The sequence below is a fragment of the Sminthopsis crassicaudata genome, chromosome 4 (assembly GCF_048593235.1).
Source record: "Sminthopsis crassicaudata isolate SCR6 chromosome 4, ASM4859323v1, whole genome shotgun sequence".
In the NCBI taxonomy this organism is placed as follows: Eukaryota; Metazoa; Chordata; class Mammalia; order Dasyuromorphia; family Dasyuridae; genus Sminthopsis; species Sminthopsis crassicaudata.
Window position 1 is genome coordinate 185,713,797 of NC_133620.1, and position 19,357 is coordinate 185,733,153.

At 31.7% G+C, this 19,357-nt stretch overlaps 1 protein-coding gene across 5 annotated transcripts in view; it reads left to right on the top strand.

Moving 5' to 3' along the window:
• Positions 1 to 16,459, top strand: part of ZUP1 (zinc finger containing ubiquitin peptidase 1) — a 30,962-nt gene extending 14,503 nt beyond the window's left edge. For all 5 annotated transcript variants that reach the window (XM_074310026.1, XM_074310027.1, XM_074310028.1 and 2 more), the window contains 7 exons: positions 3,058 to 3,173; positions 4,287 to 4,455; positions 5,074 to 5,262; positions 6,751 to 6,916; positions 9,915 to 10,066; positions 10,431 to 10,651; positions 16,211 to 16,459. In XM_074310026.1, the coding sequence (XP_074166127.1) occupies positions 3,058 to 3,173; positions 4,287 to 4,455; positions 5,074 to 5,262; positions 6,751 to 6,916; positions 9,915 to 10,066; positions 10,431 to 10,651; positions 16,211 to 16,258 (1,061 nt within the window). In that variant the 3' untranslated portion in view covers positions 16,259 to 16,459. The remainder of the gene's footprint in view (positions 1 to 3,057; positions 3,174 to 4,286; positions 4,456 to 5,073; positions 5,263 to 6,750; positions 6,917 to 9,914; positions 10,067 to 10,430; positions 10,652 to 16,210) is intronic.
• Positions 16,460 to 19,357: the final 2,898 nt, after the last annotated feature.

A 19,357-nucleotide genomic window follows, 5' to 3' on the forward strand; every position in this document is an offset into this window, starting at 1 on the left:
TGGGCAGACAGATATTACTGCTAACAATTTACATTCACTTCCCAGTGTTTCTTCTCTGGGTGTAGCTACCTCTGTCCATCATTGATCAACTGGAAGTGAGTTGGATCTTCTTTATGTTGAAGATTTCCACTTCCATCAGAATACATCCTCATACAGTATTGTTGTTGAAGTGTACAGTGATCTTCTGGTTCTGCTCATTTCACTCAGCATCAGTTGATTTAAGTCTCTCCAGGCCTCTCTGTATTCCTCCTGCTGGTCATTTCTTACAGAGCAATAATATTCCATAACCTTCATATACCACAATTTACCCAACCATTCTCCAACTGATGGACATGCATTCATCTTCCAGTTTCTAGCTACAACAAAAAGAGCTGCCACAAACATTTTGGCACATAGAATATATTTATTTTAGCAATAAAAGGTATACAACCCTACTCATAGGTGTATATTAAGCTCTGAACAAAATAAAGTACTCATTTACATGGAAAAATCCTAAAAAAAAAAAGCTATTAGAATATGATAAAGTATATTTCTAAAACCAAAGGATAGCATTTTTTGCAATGAAGAAACATTAGAAACTTTCTCAATAAATATAAAGATATTTCTTTCCTCAGCTATGATTTGAAATAGTTCTAGAAAGACTAGCAACAGCAATAAAACAAGAGAAAGAAATAAAAGACTTGAAAATCCAGAGAAAATACTATCCCTATTTACATAGAAGATAGTTTACTTAGAAAACTCCAGAGAATCAGAAGGAAAAAAAAAAAAACTAAGATGGTTGATAGTTTCAGTAAATTCTAATGTTCCAATCAAAAAGAATTTATTAAGCATTTGTTAAGCTCTAGCTACTATTCTAAGTAAGTTCTGGGGATAGAAAGAAAAGCATAGGAATACATGCAAAAATTGTCAGCATTTTATGTAGTAATAAAAACCAAAAGGAAATCATACAGTCTATTCAGAATAGCAAAAAAGCACATAATTATTAAACACTCTGAAAATAAAGTTATTATTTAAATAATTAGAAGACTTCTTATATTGGTAAAAAAAAATACAGTGCTTAATTTAATTTAAAGATTTAATATGATATCAATCTAATATAATGTACTTTATAAAGACAATACAGCTCATTTTGAGAATTAAAAGAGCTAGAATTTTAAAGGAAATAATGAAAAAATAGGAAGGAGATGAAAAGAGCTTGTAGATATCATATTACATTATCAAGTAATCATCAAAAGCACTAGTTTTAAAAATAGCCAAATAGAACTGGGCAGCTATGTGGTGGAGTGGATAGAGTACCACCCCTGAAGTCAGGAAGACCTGAGCTCAAGTGTGATCTCAGACACTTAACACTAACTAGCTGTGTGACCTTGGGCAAGTCACTGTCTTAGCAAACAAACAAACAAAACAAAACAAAAAAAACCAACCCTGGTATTTGAAAAATTTATACAGATTACTTGAGCAAAGAATAAACTATATGACAAAAAAAAAAAAAAAAAAAAAGGAAGACTAGCAAATGATTTGGCAGAAAAAATTATATGTAAACAAACATATTGCATATGCCGTAAGCAGCTCAAAATGGATATGTTACTTAAATAATAAATCATATTAGATGCCTTTCATGGCTACGCATGGCTAGCAATAAGACTCATTAATGAGGGATAAGGGAGATCACAAAAGGTAAAATATAAATTTTCAATTATGTGGAATTTTAGAAGTCCATAAAACTGGAAGTTACTTTAAACCTATTACATTAACTATTTCTGATTAAGATCTGATGGTGTCCAAGACATAGACTTTAACATTCATATGTTCAATCAAGAGCTATTTTCCAGTGGTGAACAATGAAAGGGAATCTACTTTGGAATCTTTTAAGTAAATATTGGATGGCCCATCTTTGAAATATGTGCTGAAAAACTGATTTCTCATCTGAGTAATGACTAATGACTGTCATTCCTCCCAGAACTCTGTATTTCTTTGAGGTGCTGCTAGATCATTAAGGAATGAATTGCCATCATACAATTTCCAAATATTGGGAGTTTAGAAGAAGACTAGAATAATAGGTTAGAAAATAAAGTGAATTATAAATAGTAGTTGAAGCAATGAGAGTGGATGAACTATTTTAATTCCTTTAAAAAAAAACTTTAAAAATAAATTTGATAATATTTTATTTTTCCAATTACATGTAAAGATGTTTTTCAACATTCATTTTTGTATTTTGAGTTAGATTTTTTTTCTCCTTCCCTCACCTCCCCCCTCTCTAAGACAGTAAGCAATCTGATATAGCTTATATACATATACAGTCATTTTAAATTTCTATATTAATTGTGTTGTGAAAGAAAAGTCAGAAAAAAGGAGAAAACCATAAAAAAGAAAAAAGCATGCAAAAAAAAAGATGAAAAATAGCGTGCTTCAATTTTCATTCAGTCTCCATAGTTCCTTCTCTGGATGTGCAAGCCATCATCTCCTCATTCTTAGACTATTCAAATAAATTGCCACTTAGTTTGCTTTTCTCAGTTCTCTACCCCAGTCCATCCTCCCTCAACATCAAAGTGATTTTCCTAAAGCAGGGTCTGAATGTTACACCTCCTTCATAGTAAACTCCAGTGGCAAAATATGTTTTTAAAAATAATAAATGCATTTCAGTCAGTTTTATAATCCTTTCTGTTTTATGCATTTTTAAAAGCATTATACTCACAATAGTTCCATAGCCTTTTCCAGACTGCTGAAAATGATTAAAAGGACTTGATCTGTATCTAGCCTGTTTTCCAGACAGCTTTCCATTTTAATTTAAGGGTTATCAGTTTTTCTGAGGAAAAACTTATTTATTGTATTTCCATAAATGAAAGATCCTTTATTATTTTGGAGGGAAGTTTTAGGACTGTCTTCCAAACAAAACTGTTAAACTGTATAATCTTATTATTGAACCTGTTATTAAAATAAAATTTTAATATAATTTTATCCTATTTCAGAAAGCAAAATTTCATAATTAACTGTCAAAGATGAATATTTTGTTATGTGTTATACTAATAAATTTATTCGGCTCTTTTGAAACCATAGGGATAAATAAAGGCTCTAATGACCTGGAATTGGCTCGTCAGCTCCAGCAAGAAGAAGACAGACAGGGGATGTCTGAGGGATCAAGACAAGAAATAGAAGAATTCCAAAAATTGCAGGTACGGAGAAAATGCATGTTATAGTTGAATTTGTCTTTTTTTTTTTTTTAAATTTGGATAATTTTAATTTCTTCAAAATACTTTAACCTATAGTGTCCCTTTAAGTTCACAAACACTTTAGATGTAGAGCAATTGTAGATAAAGATGCAAGTAGATTGCATGTCTTGCTCAAGATTTTAATTGGTGGCAGAATCTATATAAAAACACAGATTTTCTGATAACTAGTTGTTGGGATATTTTTGTCATATATTCCTAACCATCAGTTCAACTTAAAGTCAGTAAACTCAGGTTTTAAGCCCATCTCCCACAATACTTTTATGACTCTGGGAAATCTTAATTGTCCTGAGTTTTAATTTTCTCATCTGTAATATAGGATCATAGGGTAACAGATTTAGAGCAAAAAAGGGACCCAAAAGGTCATTCATTCAATTTAGTCTCTTCATTTTATATCTGAGGCCTAATTTTACAAATTGAGGCCCCCCAAAAAAGTTAAGTGACTTAGCCAAAGTCATATAGTTATTACATGGTAGAAATAGAGTTCTGATCATACTACTTGCAATAACTAGTTGACTTCAGTATTGTTGGCAAAGTGTTCTTTAAATTTTCAAATGTTACATAAATTTACATTATTAGTACAATTATTTTTCCCTTTTCCCTCCAAACTATGATTTTATTACTTTAGAGAATACCTGGTGAGGAAACTTATTTTATAAAGTCATGTTGGCAGCTGCTCGGAAACTTAGTCTTAGAAAGTTACTAGAGGGCACTAAGAAGTATTAGTGAATTATTCACAGTCACACAAAGAAAATAAGGCTAAGTCAGGACTTGAACCCAAGTCTTCAGGAGGTCCATTCCTGCCTTTTATTATACTTTGTAGATAGTACATTTCCAAATAAGTCAAGCAGTACTACATTATCATTCATAGGATCATAGTTTTTGAGCTGGAAGAGACCTTAGATATAATCAAGTTTGTCACTCTAGTTTTATAAGGTTACTCACTATTGTCCAGAGAGGCTAAATGATTTTTCAATGGTATGTCTGGTCCAATTACTTTCCACCTCTCTTGAACTAGATAGGTCAAATAATTAAACTATACATTTTTATTCCTAATAGAGACAATATGGTTTAGACAATTCTGGAGGCTATAAACAGCAGCAACTGAGAAATATGGAAATTGAAGTACACAGAGGAAGGATGCAGCCAATTGAGTTTCATAAAAGAAAAGCTGATCTGCTGGAATCATTAGCTTTTGGCATAGATGATGGCAAAACAAGGACTTCTGGTGGGTATTTAGATTCTATTTCAAGGGATCAGTAGGGGGGTTGATTTTTTTTACCACCATGAAAATGTTACTCATACTTGTCCTCTTTTGATTGACTTTAAAACATTGTAGGTAGGTGTGCTTAGATCAGTATAAGATAATTGTATAAGTAATAAGATTGTGTGAAGTATATTGCTTTCTGAAATTATCCTGGTGGCATTTGTATAGATAATTCATTTGTATTGCTTATGCATAGCACAAAGCAGAATAACCTTTTATGCTGTTGTGAAAATGGCTTTTATATTAAAGACTCTTTAATAAAATAATTATGTGAATAGTAATTGGATCCAGTTTGTTAAATTTCTTCACTTATACATTTGGAACCTTGAAAATGCTATTTATTTTGAAGCAGAATTCTAATTTATCTCCTCTGTATGTCACTTCTCTAACCTTATTCATTTTTTGTAATATTCTAAAATATTGAGTTAATGTTTTTTACTTTTATCTCACTTAGTGTTGTACTTTTGATAGGCATTCAACCAATACCTAAACTTGATTTGATTTCTTATTTCTAAAAAAAATCACTATGCTCTAGAGAGCTATTATGTAGTCTTTTCTTCTTTCTTTCTTCTATTTCAGGAATAATCGAAGCTCTCTATAGGCATTATCAGAATGAAGCAAGAGAGGTGAGGCGAGTGTGGCTTTCCACAGGAGTAGACCATTTTTATTCATCTTTAGGAGATAAAGGCTGGGGTTGTGGCTACAGAAATTTCCAAATGTTACTTTCATCTCTATTGCGAAATGATTCTTATAAGGACTGCTTGAAAGGTATGTAAAATATTTGCCTTTCTGAACCCATAATCTTTTCAAGTACATGTGAAGTATATGTTATTTAGGAGGCAGTTAGTGGTATAGCCCAGAAAGATCTGCACAAATATTTATAATAACTGTTTTTTGGAGTTTTTAGATAGATTGTGGAATAAAGAAGGGATCAAGTTGATCAAGCACTCCTGTTCACTTTCTTCTCCATTTAGCAGCAAATATTTTCTAAATGAATGATTTTTATGATCAGAGACCATGCAATAGAAATGAAAGATAGGCAATGCATAAACTTAATATATCCTACTTAGATTTGTTGGTGGACACTTTTGTAGTCAGCCAAGGCCTCTGATAAAGGATAAAAAGCTAAAAACAAACATGGGTACAATAGGTTTTCTTCCAAGCATTTTTTCCTAGGAAGACCATAAATCTAGGAATCATGTAAGTGCTAACATCTTTAAATTGGTTTGTGAGAAAAAGCACACGTGACTTCCCGGCTTCCTATTTGTATGCATAAATCTGTGATATGTCACATGGTCATCTGTGATTTTTTTCACCAAGTTTTTGTCACATCCAAGGAGTTCTAATGCTGTTAGTAGGGACGTATGTTTTCTTATTGCTTATGATCCAAAATCTGTGGTTTGAGTTATTTGAACATTATAATTGGAAGAATGCAGCATAGGAGAAAAAGGCATTGGGGAGAATATATCTAATCCATTGGTTTATTTTGCAAATTTATTAGTTCTGTTGTTGTAGACTGTCTGAGGCCTGAGAAACTTTCTTAGCTGGAAATCCTAAAGACAAGAGTCCTTTCCAGCACTCCATTTTCTATGCAATTAATAGTTCATTGGGAATTAAGATAAAGAGATGTAGTGGACTAAACAAACAAAAAAGGTGCAATTAAGTTTATTTCTTTCTTAAGTCAATTCTACATTCCAAAGTGGGCTAGCTATAGAAACAGTAGTCAGATTAACATGCACTTAGTGTTTATATACATCATATATTGAGGTGTCTTGCTGAGATGAGGATTGGATTATGCTTCTACTAGATATCTTAAATGTTAGTGTATAGAAAAGAAGTGGCTTGAAGCTGTTAGAATTGGAATAGATTTTGCGTTTCTGGATTTATAATTGTATTTATTTATTTGTTTGTTTCTGACTGAGACAATTGGGGTTCAGTGACTTGCCCAGGGTCAAACAGCAAGGAAGTGTTAATTGTCTGAGACCAGATTTGAACTCAGGTCTTCCTGACTTCAGGGCTGGTGCTCTATCTACTGCACCACCTAGCTGCCCCCGATTTATAAATTGTACAAAAGAACAATTATGCTTTTGAAATTTTAACTGTGATTCTCCAGATACTTACCACTTAGTGCATCCTAAGTGAATTGTTAACTACTTTGTTTGTGATTTAAAAGCAACAAAATAGAGTATTTTAATAACTAAGCCATTCATAATATCTGTGTTTATAATATGTGGTAAATTATTGACATAATTTCAGATATGTCAATTCCTTGCATTCCAAAAATTCAGTCCATGATTGAAGATGCATGGAAAGAAGGGTTTGATCCTCAGGGAGCCTCTCAACTCAACAATAGATTACAGGGAACAAGATCTTGGATTGGAGCGTGTGAAATATATTCACTGCTAACTTCTCTCAGACTAAAGTATGTATCTTTTAATAAGAGCTGTTATAATTGCTTATTTTTCTTTTGCTATTGCTTTATTTTTATGTTTTACTTTTTTAGACAGTGAATTTTTCAAATAATTTTTGTCATTGAAATTACACATGAAAATAATTCTTAAGTTATAAATTGAAAAAGGTGCACACTTTTGTAGCTCATAATTTAGATCATACTTTTAAAATCTAGCTAATATAAATGACAGTCAAATTCTATTTTTGTTAGTTTTTTCCTTAGCTTTCTGTTTATACATTAAATATATGCTATGATCATGCAACTAAACTTACAAATAATTTTGGAGAAAAGAATATTTTCATTTGAATATTTTTTACATAATTTCTCTTTTAGTGTTGTCATTGGTTTTGTAATTCTATTTTAGCTTGAGATTATGAATGTAAGTTTATTTTCAGTCATTCAAATGGCAACTCTTCTTGAAATGTATTATTTTGAACAATACTAAAAATTTGAATTGGTCTAAAATGACAATTATTTTCCCAGCAATTAAATTTCCAGATCCAAAAGAAAAAAAATCTTTGCTTTGACTTTTTTTTCATTTCTAAACAATGTGTGGAAGATCATTCACTGAACAAACCATTTAATAGTAACTTGATAATCAATTACTAGATTGTCATTATTAAATTTATTTATGCCTACCCACTATTAACGATTTTAGGTATGTCTTTAGATTTTATTTAAGGATTTGGTTATATATGTTTTGTCTAAATTTATGATAACGATTTTGGGATTGATGGGTTTGCATGTGGGCACTGAATAAAGTTTTATTTTAAACTTGATAATTTGGGGGCAGCTAGGTGGCGCAGTGGATAGAGCACCAGCCTTGAATTCATGGGGGCCCTGAGTTCAAATCTGGTCTCAGACATTTAACACTTCCTAGCTGTGTGATCCTGGGCAAGTCATTTAACCCCAGCCTGGGGCGGGGGGGGGGGGGGGAATTTGATAATTTGACCTCTTTATGAAGAGAGAATATTAATTCAGACGTGGCTTAATTTCACAACTCTTTAATTATTATTTGAATCCTTTTTTTTTAAATCAGTTTGTCATTCAAATATTTTTGTTTGATATTAATAACCAATTTGAGAGAATAAAAATTGTCATTGCTTTTTGACCCTCACACTCAAAGAACTTGTAAGTTAAGCCATATTTCAAACTTTGTATATTTTATTTGTAGAGTTGTTTAGGATTTAGATGAAATGTACTTTTAATATTCTTCCTACAGATTATATGTACATTATTTTAATTTATTACTATTTTGAAAAATGTTTTATTTTAAAACATAGAAAAGAAAAAAACATTGTGTTGTTCACAGCAGAATATAAAGAATTCAGAATATATAACAATAAACTTCCATTTCAAGAAAGTATATATAATAATAGAAGATATTGCATTCAAAAGTGTACATCTTTTCTTTGCTTCCTTATAGGTTTTCTTTTGTTCTCTGCTATGCACTTTTTACTTTATTCTTCCTCCCCTTCCTTTCTCCCCCAGCCCCCCACCCCCACCTTTTTCTATCCCACTTCCCCCATGCAGGCTATAAATAAGCCTGGATATGTATTTCTTTATATACACATGCAGACACATATATATGTATACTTACAAATATATCTAAAATAATATAACTGACATATATTTTTCTCTTGACTGAATCCTTTTTTAATTTAACTTTGAGGTCAATAATTACCAATTTTTTTTCCTAATGAATTCTATCCTGATCATTATTACTGTTTTATGTATACCTAATATTTCCTGTCTCTGCCAATTCTTTTACTTTACTCCTGCCTGTTAATTGCTATTACTTAATCTTCCTCCATCCCACTTCAGGGATCTTTCCCTAATGCTCTCCTCCCACTCCTGTCTCCCACCACACTCCCTTTTCCTCCCTCTTTATCCCATTTCTGTTAATCTATTCCCTTTATCCCACTCCCATTAATTGACACACCCTTCTATACCCTGCCTTACCCTGTTCTCTCCTCCTCTTACTTCTGTGTATATTTTGAAATCTATGTATTATTTCTTTTTAACTCATTTCCAAGATGAATAGAATTTCAGAACTACCAGCCCTTCTCTTCCATCTAATATCTTGTGTTGGTTCTTGTTTTCGTACCTCATTCATATAGCATAAATACTGTTTTTGCCCTTTGATACAGAATTTTATTTTTTAGAGTCATATCACATTCAGTTCTGCCTTAGTCTTTCTTTTGGACTGCCTAATTACTAATGACAATTTTAGATATGTGATTTACATTTCCACATATAAAACATAAACAGTTTGAACTTACTGAGTTCCTTGAAATTAGTCTTCGATTTTTGCCCTTATATGTTAAACTTTCTATTGAAAATTTTTTGCTTAAGACAAAATCCTGAAAATCTGACAGTTCATTGAATATATTACTAATTTTTTTTTTTTTGTCTGAGGCAATTGGAGTTAAGTAACTTGTTCACAGTCACACAGCTAGGAAGTATTAAGTGTCTAAGGCTCTCTTGACTTAAAGACTAGTGCTTTATTCACTGTGCCATCTAGCTGCTCCTATTACTATTCTTAAATGAGTGTAATTGAGTCTAAGATGAAGTAATGTAAATGTGCTAGATTTCTTTATGAAACATAGGTTCAAATCCTGCCCTATATACTTTCTAGACATGTGACCATGGAAGTCACCTTTTCAGAACCTCACTTTTCTTATGTGCAAAATGGGGATAAAAATAATAATAATCACACCATCAGTAACAGAGTCTTTAGAAACCTTAAGGAACTACTTAAATATGAATTGTTTTAGATAGCAAATAGCCATTTGTTCAATATAAATAACTTCTATTCTGACAAATTAAAATATTTTCATTTTATTCTTAGAAAAACACAGGTGGATAAAAGTAAATTGATGGACTTCCATTTCTATTTACTAATTGTGGCTATAAAAATTTTAATATATATTTTTTCTGAAACATTTTTTCCACTGAATTTTTATAGGTGTAGGATTATTGATTTTCACAAGCCTACTGGTCCTTTGGGCACACACCCTCGATTATTTGAATGGATATTGAACTACTATTCTTCAGGCAGAGAAGGAGGTCCAAAGGTAGTCTGTTCCTCCAAACCTCCCATCTATTTACAGCATCAAGGTTAGCACTGAGTTCACATTTTTGTGTGTTATTTCTAGGATGACCTTTCATTTTCATTATAGTGCAAAATATTTGGTGACTGGGCTAGTTCATAGTCCTCTCTCTCTTTTTAGTAGGTCTTCTAGACCCCCATTGTCAAGGAGGAAAATGTAAGATAATTGACTAACAGAAACAAGGAAAAGCATATTAGTAGTAAAAGAATCCCACTGTCCTATAAAGAAAATGCTTATTGTTACTTTGTAAGTTGTATATCATATATTGTTTATTTATTGTCTAATTTTTCTGGAGCAAGTAATGTAAACTATAAAATATGTGCATAAAATATTCAATAACTTTGTTAATAGTTACTTTATTTTCATGTTAGGACACAGCCGAACTATTATTGGAATTGAAGAGAGAAAGAACAGAACCCTCTGTTTACTAATATTTGATCCAGGCTGTCCTTCTTGGGAAATGCAAAAACTATTAAAACAAGACATTGAAGGAACCAGTCTCAAACAGCTCTGGAGATTTGTGGGAAATTTAAAACATAAGCAGTACCAGATAGTAGCTGTAGAGGGTGTACTTTCTCCAGAAGAGAAAATTGTAAGTATCTTTAAAGGAAAAAAAAAAAGTTATCATAAGGAGAAGAATTGAGCTTATTGGCAGTTTAAAATTTCTGAGAAAAAAAAAATAAGAGATCTCAATATGTAGTTGTTTATATTAACTGAAGAATCGGAGCACTTTTGCTTGAATTTTCATTCAGTTGCTGGGAAAAAAATACTTTCTAACATTTACTTTTATTTTTGATTTTCATGGCACTCATTCAGGAACTCAAGAGTTTCTTGAGATTTTTAACTTTAATCTCATAACAAATAATTGGTAACTACAAATATTTTATGTATAAGGAAGTATAAATTAATAATGAGAAAGAACAAAATGATCCATCATTGATGTTTCCCAAAAGGTTATCCCTGATGTCTGGATTCAGTCACATGGAAGCTGTCAGAAGTATCTCAGTATCCAAGACTCTTCTACATTTAACTCCTGAGTTGTATAAATACCCTTTAGATGATAACTTATTAAAGTGATAGTTTTCATATTAGGTGATCCTAAATGGAGATTTTTGTCCATTTTAGATGAATAGATGTCATCTGCATGTCATTTATAGGAGGAAAAAGCAAAGACCATTCTTAAGGAAAAATTATATTTTTTTAGGGACATAATATAAAAATATACTTACATACATTTGTGATATAAAACGTGATAGTTGCATGTTTGCTCTCTGTTTGGAAAGGAAGTGGAAACTTAAAAGAGTTTCTTAAGTATTTTGAAGGCATGTTTAAATATACATTCATGATTTACTTGCCTTCCTATTTTTCTCCATTATCCAGCCAGAATCTAACACTTAGGATTTAATTAATTAATTAGTTTTAACACTTAGAATTTTATAGGAAAAGAACTAATGCTGACAATTGTGAGTACAGATAAATAGACAAATTTAATAAGAGGATGGTACCTAGATATCTTGGCACTTCTTCACAATGTGGCTTATAAAGAAAGCAGAAATTAATATAAGATGTTTAGAAGTTTTAGTGCTTCTTGACAATAAGCTAAAGAATTTTTCTCAATTGTGAACATAATAAGTGACAAACCTTTCTGTTGATTTTAGCTAAATGAAACCAAAGATTAATCTAGTCTTGGAATTTGTAAGTTGCACAATGGTCCTAGTGGAATTCTAGAGTTTTTCCTCATATATGAAACCAATATTTTGGAAGCATAGCATCAAACATAGTTTTTCTCAGATTCTGTTTTTGCTGCTGACAGTATTTTTTTGAACTAGAGATTATAGTATTGACCTTGAACCATGAGACATATCTTAAGGAACATTAAAGTAGACTATTAAGGATAAAAGGAAGTGTTTTGGTTATTAAGGATAGGAATATATTCTAGACTTTTGTTTCCATAGGTGAGTCAGTTATTTATGCTATGTCTTAATTTCTCACATACATAGTCACCATACTTCCTACCATAAATAAAACATCTTTCATTAAAAATCTTGTATATCAAACTTCTCAATGTGACAGTATTAAATAATTTTTTTCCCTGGTTATCTGAGACTCTTATTAATAAAAACCTAAGTGAATTTTTCATTTCTCATAAATAACTATATTACACATGGATAAGGACTCAATTTCATTAATAGAGGGAATTTCAGAGTTAGAAAATTCTCTTTATCCCTGCAGCTTAGCACTTTCTCTGCCACTTATACTCATACTTACATAAGTATAAGCATACTTATACTTATAAAGAGTTACATAGGGCACTGAGTCATGATTTACTCAGGGTCATATGGCCAATCAGTGTCAGAAGTGAGCTTGAGCCTAGGTCTTCATGGCATTGAAGTTAGCTGTCTATGTACTACATCATGCTTGCTACCTTTCATGAATTACACAAACTCATCATTATCTGAAAATGTGACATTAAATAGCTTCTTCAGTATAAAGTAAGCAATATTTTGTTTATAAAATTAAATATACTGGAGATGTATTTAAATGTATCCATCTATGCCCTATGCTTTGTATTTTCCAAAACTTAACACTTGTTTTGTACCTTATACACATAGGTAATACTTAATTGATCTATAGATTTCCCAAATTCTCAAAGTGAATATATTTTCTCTTAAAATATTTCTAAATCTATAAAACATATCAAAGTTTTACAAATCCAATCCTTTTTGAAGTACTCAGTGTTATTTTCTCCAGAGATTACTTCAATATAAGGGATGGACAATAAAATACAGCTATTTTAGAGTAATTTTAGGCTTTGATCTGATAAGTGCAGCTATTTTAGAATAATTTTAGGCTAATATCTCCAAATATCTTTTCTGCTGTAGGATACTTGAAATTAGTTATGTCATCAATATTTTTCAATTCCTACTATATGCCACATCTGGAATACACTCCACTCTTACCATCTATATTTAATAAATTCTCTCTTTTCTCTCAAAGTCCTAATCAAGTGCTACTCCTGCTTTTTAAGACTTTTTTTATTCCGACTTTTCACCTTCATCCTACTCCTCCCTAAGCTAAAATCGACCTTTTCACTTCCACTTCCTCAGGATTTTCATCTAACATTGTCCAACAGTGAACTCATTTTTATAACACTATTTTCTTTGGACTGATCACAGCCTTGTATGTGTGGTTTTTTTCTCTTATTATTTGATTGTTATCTCCACCCCACACATTATCTTAAACAATATGTATGTGTGTGCACTTAGATTTATAGTGCTTGTCTAGCCTTTTGAATGGATAAAGTGTAATGTATAATGAATCTAGAGCAGTAAATTGGAGCCTACTGTAAATTTAAGACAATTAGCATATGTTGTTAGTATGATACAGTATTTCTGTTCTCTTTGTCCATCATTTAGGTACCATTAGACCCAATCTTGAACTTAATTTGATGTATACCCCAAAGTGAATATCAGAAAGTCTGATAATCATTTATGACTAAAGTTATTTCCAAAAAAAAAAATACCCAAAACAAAAAACACTTTAAAAATCTTTGGAGCAAAAACCTGAAAGGATACAAGATTTGGAATGTTCTCAGTCATAGTCTCTGTGCTTGTTTGTATGCTTATGAGTATGTCTCAATGTCACTTTCCTTTCTTTGTATATTCATATCCTTGACTTGTTCTATATCTTTTTTTTTCAAAACTGTCTCTCTCTCCCATAACTAATTACAATGCAGAATACAATTCAATAGTTTATTCTTTGTTGCTTATTAAATGGCATTCCAGTATTATTCTTTTCCATGTTATTTTTCAATTAATATTTATTTCCTCCTCCATTCAAAAGAAAAAAGACTTTTGTGACAGAAATGCAGTCATAGATCACAGTAAATTAGAGAAATGCAAGTTACAGTTATTGTTAAATTTAACCTCCCACATATCAGATTGGCAAAGTTAACAAAAAAGGAAAACGATAAATCTTGGAGGGACTGTGAGAAAGCCGACAGAATGACATGTTTATGGTGGACCTGTGAATGGATACAGCCATTGCAGAATTGTAGTCACTCCTCAACATTTGACGGAATAACATTTTTAGAAAATGTCCTGAAAGTCAAAAATTCAAATGTTGATACATTGTACCTATGGGAAATAGGAAGTTAGATTTTCACACCCATCGAAAAGTGTTTTGACTAGAAATTGCTGAAAATACGGCAGTGTGAGGACAATATCTATACTTTCCTCCACTTTGCAGACATGATGACTTGTCAGTTCATTAACACCAACCCATAGCCAATAGTGGCTGTAGATATGCCAGCACAAAATTTATCTAACACCTTTATTTCAACAAGTCACATCATTGATTTTGTACACCTGTGCTTTGGGGGCATAATTGTGACATAAAACTTGAGTTTTAAAAGCAAACATTGAAAATATGCAACAGATGCATAGGGAACTCTTTATACAGCGGAGTGAACAAGACCAGTGAAGTGCCTAGTTAAGATACCAACTGCTCCAAAACTTTGTGCATGCCATATCTCTTTTTTCCCCCCTCTATTGAACATAGTTACAAATTTGCAAGGTGCAAGGATTCCAGTGATAAAGTTAAAATGAGATTACCTAATAAAATCATAAGAAGCTTGAAGTCACAAAAGTTAAACATGCAAATATTGAGGATTAACTATATGCAAAAAGCAACTAAACATTGCAAGCCCAACTATATCACTCTAGGCCTATACCTCTAGAAGATCAAAGCAATGAGAAAAGGTCTCCTATTTATTGCTTTTCTGGACATCTGAAAACTAAAGGGATGCCCCTAAATTGATAAGTGGTTGAATAATTTATGGTATGTGAATGTGAGGAAAGAAATGAGGAAATAGATAATTTTAAAAACTGCATAAAGACTTAAGATGACCTGACCATCTTAAGATGAGCAGAATCAGAACAACAATTTATACTGTAACATCAGTATTAAAAAATAGACCTTTTGAAGGTTTTAATAAATGATGCAGTTGAAGTTTTCCCAGGTTTTTCCTTATAATAATTTCTCAGTGATATTCATTTTAAAGCAAATAAGCAAAAAAAAATCATTTTAAAATGTATATTTTCTTCTATTTGACAATTTTGCTCTCATTTTTCCCCACTACATTTTTGTTCAATTCCTCCCCCACCCAGTCTGTTTTCCTGCATTCTCTAGTCCTTTCATTTCTAAAATAGGGATAAGTGCATCACCCTCAAAGGTATATATGAGCATTCAAAGAACATACCTTGCAAGAACCAGTTTTAGAGCTGATAACACTCCAACTCATCCTCCAGTACTTTCCCACCTACTTCTGCAAATTTCTAAGTTTGCTGTGGGTCTTCCAGGGCATTTATAACTTAAACTGATGAATACTTATAGCAGGTGCATCAAGGGCCATTAGGAAAATTCTATCTCTGTCCCTTGTGCTTATAACTTTTGCTGTGTCAGGCATCCTTTAAAGAATCTCTTCTGAACTTGATGGGGTTACCAGTGAGAAAGAACCCAGCCTCCCCCCTTTCATTTTAGGTAGAGTGAAACACATAGGATAGGAAGAAAAAGATAGTTGTGATCTGGATCATAGATGCCCAGATATCATTAAATGACCTCTGCTCTACTTCTGCCCCCATTCTACCTCCCTATTATATACTTCCCTATTTATTTGTCTAATGCAACACCATTGTTCAAATCACTTAGGTTGTCACAACTCCAGGATCTTTACCTGCACTACTACTATACCAACTTTTTTTGGTCTCAGAAATCTGTCTTTCTAAACTCCACTCTATCCTCTGCAGAGATAATAAAGTGATTTTCCTAAAGTACATCTGATTAAATCATTCCCTTACTCAGAAAATTCCAGTGGTTCTCTGTTGCTTCTAGGATCAAATATTACTTTCTTTGTATCTTATTTTAATTTCTATGTTTACAATAAGTTTTATCATATTCATAATTATCAGTAAAGGAGAATATGTACAAGGAAAGATATCTGAGGAGAAGTTTGTGGCTACTCTTCAGAATTTAAGATTTGCTATTTCTTTTAGGAATGCAGCTTTATGAATTAGCCCCACATTTTATTTTGAATTATATATGTTCTAATAAATTTCTTCCTTTTAACTAATGTGTTTAATTCTCTCTCAAGGCTCGGATGAAAGCTTCTCAAATCTTTACTGCTGAAAGGATTCCTTGAAGAGCTAAAATTCCTAGATGATCTGTGCCATTTCCTGAATTAAGAAATAACTCATACAAGCAGCTTGCAAATCTGTATGTTTATTATGCATTCAGCTGTTCAGAGTACTTTTACAGATTTTCTAAAATGTCTGAATTATGATGTCACTTGTTCCTCATTACTTAATAATTGACTTAATAAATTGTCTTTATTAAATTGAAAGAGATTTTGTTTTCCTGTCTCACGTTAAAAAAAAATTATAAGAATGGCTTAATTATACCCACAAATTAGAAATTAGTTAAAATATAACAGTAAATATCTGAAGATGTCTTTGAACTCATATCTCCCTGACTCCAATTCTCTGTCCACTCTTTTGTTTCAGTTGCATCTAATCCCCATTTGGGGGTTTCTTGACAAAGATAGGGGAGTGGTTTGCCATTTCTCCAGCTCATTTTTACAGATGAGGAAACTGAGGCAAATAAGTTTAAGTGACTTGCCCACGCTGATACAGCTAGCAAGTGTCTTGGGACAGATTTGAATTCATGAAGATAGTCTTCAAAACTCCAGATTTGGCACTCTATCCACTATACCATCTACCTATTATAATGTAGCATTCATCAAAACCATTTGGTGCTGGTAAAATAGAAAAGATCAACAGGTTACACTAGGAAAAAATCAAAAAGAAAAATAAAATAATAACACCAATGTTCAGGAAATCTAAATCATAAATTATCTAGAAAAGAACTACTTTGATAAAAACTACTTGGAAAATTAGAAAGTAGTCTGGCAGAAATTAGCCACCAGCACCTTCCATATTTCAATATTTACTAAGTTAAAAATGAATACATGACCTTTCATGTTTATGGATATGAAATGAATTCTTAAAGGATGCGAGCAATCATAAAAGTTTAACGCAATAATTTTGAAGACATTAAGTTGAAAAGTTTTTCCTCAAACAAGACATACATTTAAAAATTTTTTTTCCAATTACATGTAGAGACAATTTTTGACATTTAAATCTGTAAAAATTTGAGTTCCAAATTTTCTCCTTCAATTCCCCCCTAAGATGGTAAACAAATTGACATTGGTTCTAGATGTGCAATCAATCATGTAAAATGTTTTCACAATAATCATGTTTTGAAAGACCAAAAGCATGAAAAAAAGTAAAAAATAATATGCTTGGATCTGCATTTTGACTCCCAGTTCTTTCTCTGGATATAGATAGCATTGTTCATAATGAGATTTTATTGTTGAGAATAGGTCATTCAAAGATGATTATTCAATATTATTATTACTGTGTTCAATGTGCTCTTGGTTCTGCTCATTTCACTTTATATAGCTCATGAAGCTCTTTCCAGGTTTTTCTGAAGTTGACTTGCTTATAATTTCTTACAGTATAATAGCATTCCATTACTATCAAATGCTACAACTCGTTTAACCATTGCTCACTTGATATGCCTCCTTTGAATTTCCAATTCTTTGTCACCACAAAATGAGTTGCTTTAAATATTTTTGTACAGATAGGTCATTTTTTTTTTTAAATCTCTGAGATACAGACTTAGTGGTTATGGTGGTGTTTGTCCTTCGTTCTCAAAGAGAACCAATGACATCAGGAAAATGATGTCTTGCAGAATCACCAGTCTCACTCCTCCAGAGCCATCTGGGTCTATTGGCAAAATATAGATCAGGATGACTAGAAATGACCCTGAATGTAGTGGAAGATCTTGGCAAAGGCAAAGAAGCCATTGCAAAAGAGTGATAACCATTAATAACAACATATTAAACAGGTTGTAGGAACAGTAAGCAAAATATTGTAACTCACATTAGTGATCAAAGAGCTATGATTAACCATGTATCAAAAAATCAGGTAGTTAAATAAATAAAAAGAGACTTAGTAATTGGTGGAGAGATTTGAGATCTAATTTAGAACATTATAGTAGGTGGCAGTGGAGATACACAAAAGATATGAAAACTTTCTATGTTTCTATCTTTAACATTTAATTGGAAACATCAAAAACATATACAAGAAATAATTAAACATAAGGAATATGTTGAAAATGGGAATGGTACAAAAGTACTTAGAGAATACAGAATAATTTTATTTTGAGGTAAGATGTAAATTGCTATCATTGAAAATATTTCCTAAGAATACTGTTAATTAGCATGGTTTCCATCTTCAATATCAACAATAAAAGTTTATAAAAATATTCTTGATTTTTCATACTAATTAATTCAATTTTATTGATTTGATATTTTATTATTTTTCAAGGAATGAGGATAATTGGAAGGTTGACATTATTTTTCACACCAGGAATTCAAGCAATGAATTATGGATTTAGTTTGAATAACATTTTTATATCCTTTTCAAACATTTTAGAACACTAAGTTAGTTTCCATTGGAGCTGTTTCATTCAGGCATTTTTCAAAACATAATTTAGTTTGCTTTTTTAAAAATTGGATTTAGTTTATGATTCTTCATTTTACAGTTGCAAAAGTTTGTCCAAAATTGACTTCTTTATGGGGTAGCTAAATGGACAATGGATAGAGCACCTGCCCAGAAGTCAGGAGGGTCTGAGAACAGGTCCAGCCTTAGATACTTAACACCCACTAGCTGTATGGCCCTGAGCAAGTCACATAACCTCAATTGACTAAGTTGACTACTTTAATCACAATAGTGTCAGTGTCAGAATATCTTATCTGGTTTATGCTTATGGTTCCATTTTACCTGAATATATTTTATAATCAAAATGATTGCTAGGTAATAGAATTCTCATGTTTGTTGGAACATTTGCAGTAGCTTAAAGAATCATAAACCAAAGCTCAGAGTAGAAAAAGGGCAGTGAACTCAGAATCAAAACCTAGGTTTAAGCCATATCTCTACAATTTCTTTCCTATTACTTTTTATTCAAGATATAGGATAAGTGGCAAGCTACAATTTCATTAAGTTTATTTTCTCATATGTAAAAAGGGATATCTGTTCTTTCTTGCTATGACAATGCAATTTAATATTTGAAGAAATGTTTTGTAAAATGTAAAGGACTACGTGAATGAGAGTATCTCAATGCAAGTAAATTTATAAAAAAAAGTTAATCGCTTTCCTTTTCAAAGGTACTTTCATAT